The sequence below is a fragment of the Plutella xylostella genome, chromosome 18 (genome assembly GCF_932276165.1).
Source record: "Plutella xylostella chromosome 18, ilPluXylo3.1, whole genome shotgun sequence".
Lineage (NCBI taxonomy): Eukaryota > Metazoa > Arthropoda > Insecta > Lepidoptera > Plutellidae > Plutella > Plutella xylostella.
In genome coordinates this window covers 10,784,914-10,787,586 of record NC_063998.1, presented here as the reverse complement: position 1 = coordinate 10,787,586, position 2,673 = coordinate 10,784,914, and the positions used below count along the sequence as shown (strand labels likewise).

General features: G+C 43.5%; 1 protein-coding gene across 1 annotated transcript; it reads right to left on the bottom strand.

Moving 5' to 3' along the window:
* Positions 1-1,920: 1,920 nt before the first annotated feature.
* LOC105380862 (protein giant) lies at positions 1,921-2,673 on the bottom strand. The gene has a single exon (XM_011550468.3). It carries the CDS (start codon positions 2,566-2,568, stop codon positions 1,921-1,923), a length of 648 nt encoding a protein of 215 aa, XP_011548770.3. The 5' UTR covers positions 2,569-2,673.

Here is a 2,673-nt window from a genome sequence, read left to right as displayed (position 1 = left end):
TACTTATAGTGCCGTCGTGTAAAAGTGCTGCAAAATTGGATTTATAATATGTGAAGGATCCCAAACATATAAAAAATGAAATTATTACGCAATTATTGCAATTTCAATATACTTAACTTGTCTTAAATTACACAATAATGGCTCTTACTAGGTTTTGAAATGGTCAGTGAGGGCGGTTTTAGGGTGAGAAAACCATATAAAACCTAGTAAGTGTTTTCTTTTGTGCATTACAGCAACAATTTTAGTTATATTTAAATGAAATAGTATTGTATGTAAAGCCTAGGTTCTGCCGCTTCTTTTAAGCTTACATTTGTTCAGATATCTGTCATAGTTTTACCAGGGCATTGAAATGAAGGGACAAAAATGTTTTTTGGCTCTCCTGAACATTTTGTCTCATGGCTGTTACTGTGTTTTAAAATGGGACAGCCGCATAGTCATACATTTCCAAGAATCACATCCTCTCATTCACCATTACAATTTGGGCAAATCTGATATAGGTAGGTAGGTTGGGTTACGAAAACATTTGGCACGCGGGCTTAAGAAAATAATAACATTGATCGGCGGGCTGAGGACTGAAAGGATTGTTATCATTGGGCGCGTGGCGTGTCACTGTTGTCACTGCGTCGCTGCTTGTCTTCTGTGAAGAGCAATAATGTCGATCGTAAGATAACTCGTCTATTTTAGCAGCTGTCCGCCGTTTAACACTTACTATGTAAAGTGGATTTATTTGATGTCGTCGATATAGGTATATAATGTTCTATGTAACGATAGAATATTCTTTATTTATACTTAATTATTAGAAATTTATGCTTATAGGTACTTAATTTTTCACAATTGAGGTATATTAAATACACCTATATACGTACCTAGGGTGCGGATTGGAAAGATAAAGTATTTTTCGATATTAGTTAGGCGTAACATAGGTAATAACAAAACAATAGACCCACTCATACTAAACGCGTCTCAGCTTAGATATCCGCACCTTCGTATTTTAATCATCGTTTCATTCATTCATAGTGTAGGGCAGTGCCGTACAAATGTACAATTCCCTTATATTAGAAACGTGCAGACGGCCATTTTGGCAGCAGAATAGATGACCCGTCACTGCACATTGCACATGGGGTCCACACGGCCCTCGCCCTCTCCCTCCGTCCACGTAACGTAATTAGTGCTGTGCAACCCTCCACGCGAGGGGGATACGCAAGATCTAATAGACTGCGGTGGAAGGAAAATCATTATACTTCTGGGAGTTTAATCAAATCGACTTGGGCAAAGATAAAACCCGAATCCTGCATTACTTATACCTAAACTAGGTATATGAATTAACTACTTGCATTTTAAATCTTTTACGCTATTTCGGTTTGAACAGTACCTACCTACCCATTACCAGTTATAATATTCTAGTCTATGCCCATTACTATCTGGGGGCCTTATTGTTTAGGTATTAGATATTACATTTACTTTAAGGTTTAGAGGAGGTAGTTTTTTTAGTTTTAGGTTAGCTTTTCTTATGTACCTAAGTACCTAAGCAGAAATGGAAATATAGTTTAAAATTACACCCTCCTTGCATGGAAAATAGCGATATGCTATATTTGTGAAACATATATTTGTAGCTATATTTTGTGAAACGCTGTTGGTTTTTCTAAACAATAAATAAATAAATAAATAAATAAATAAATGTGTAGCTCACGATCAAGACTGAAAATAACATACATGCCTACCTACTTAACTAACTAAAACAATGGGATCAAAAAAATACTTAATGATTTATATTTAGTTCAAAGTTTATTCATGAGTATAATTTAGTTATCATCGTAGGTAATTTACAAAATTGCACAAAATCTTACACAATAAATTCTATTTACAATTATATTGACTTAAAAACAATCATGGCACACTCCGCATCAGCGTTTCCCTTCATCAATACGGTGTAAACCTGGCGAGGCAGGTTGGGCAGGGCCGGCTGACGGTAGCGGCCAGGTCCTCGCGGAGGCGCGCGTTCTGCCGCTCCAGGTAGGCCACGCGGATGGCCAGCTCGTCCTCCTTCTGCTTCCTCAGGTCCCGGCTGCGCTTGGCTGCCGCGTTGTTCCTCGCGCGACGCTCGAAGTACTCCGCGTCTTCACCGGTGTCGCTCGAGCGGTGCACGGAGCGACGCATGCGGGGGTTCGACACCGTCAGAGACCCGCCGTTCCTCGCCCGCATAGCTTCAAGCATGGCCGCTCTGAACGCCGCGTACTGAGGGTCCGGGTCCACTGAAGCGCCCAGCTCCGGTAAGGCTGCTGTGACCGCCTTGAAAGGGCGCTGCAGTCGCGACGCCGACGACACTCTGTCACAGGACGAGTCGGGGCTGGAGGCGGGCGGGGAGCAGTCGCTGTACAGGGACTGCTGGCTGTGGTACACGGAGTCGGGCGACACGAGCGGCGAGGACGCGTAGTACTGCTGGTACGGGGCGGGGTAGGCCGGGGGCGCGGGGGGCGACGGCGGCAGGTCTGGCTCGATCTTCACTGGAACGGCCGCCTTGCTGAGGTCCAACACTTGCTCCGGGTCGTACGGGGTCCACAGAGACATGGTGAAATTAAGTGATTTAGTCCACTTGAAGAAAGGTACTTGCTCGCGTGACGCGTCAAAGAGTTATGACGAAAAGTTGCGGTGTTTATGTCGTAGACGCGCGGG

What these genes read in the sequence shown, in the direction of transcription:
- LOC105380862 (XM_011550468.3), bottom strand. Translation starts at nt 2,568, where the DNA reads ATGTCTCTGTGGACCCCGTACGACCCGGAGCAAGTGTTGGACCTCAGC.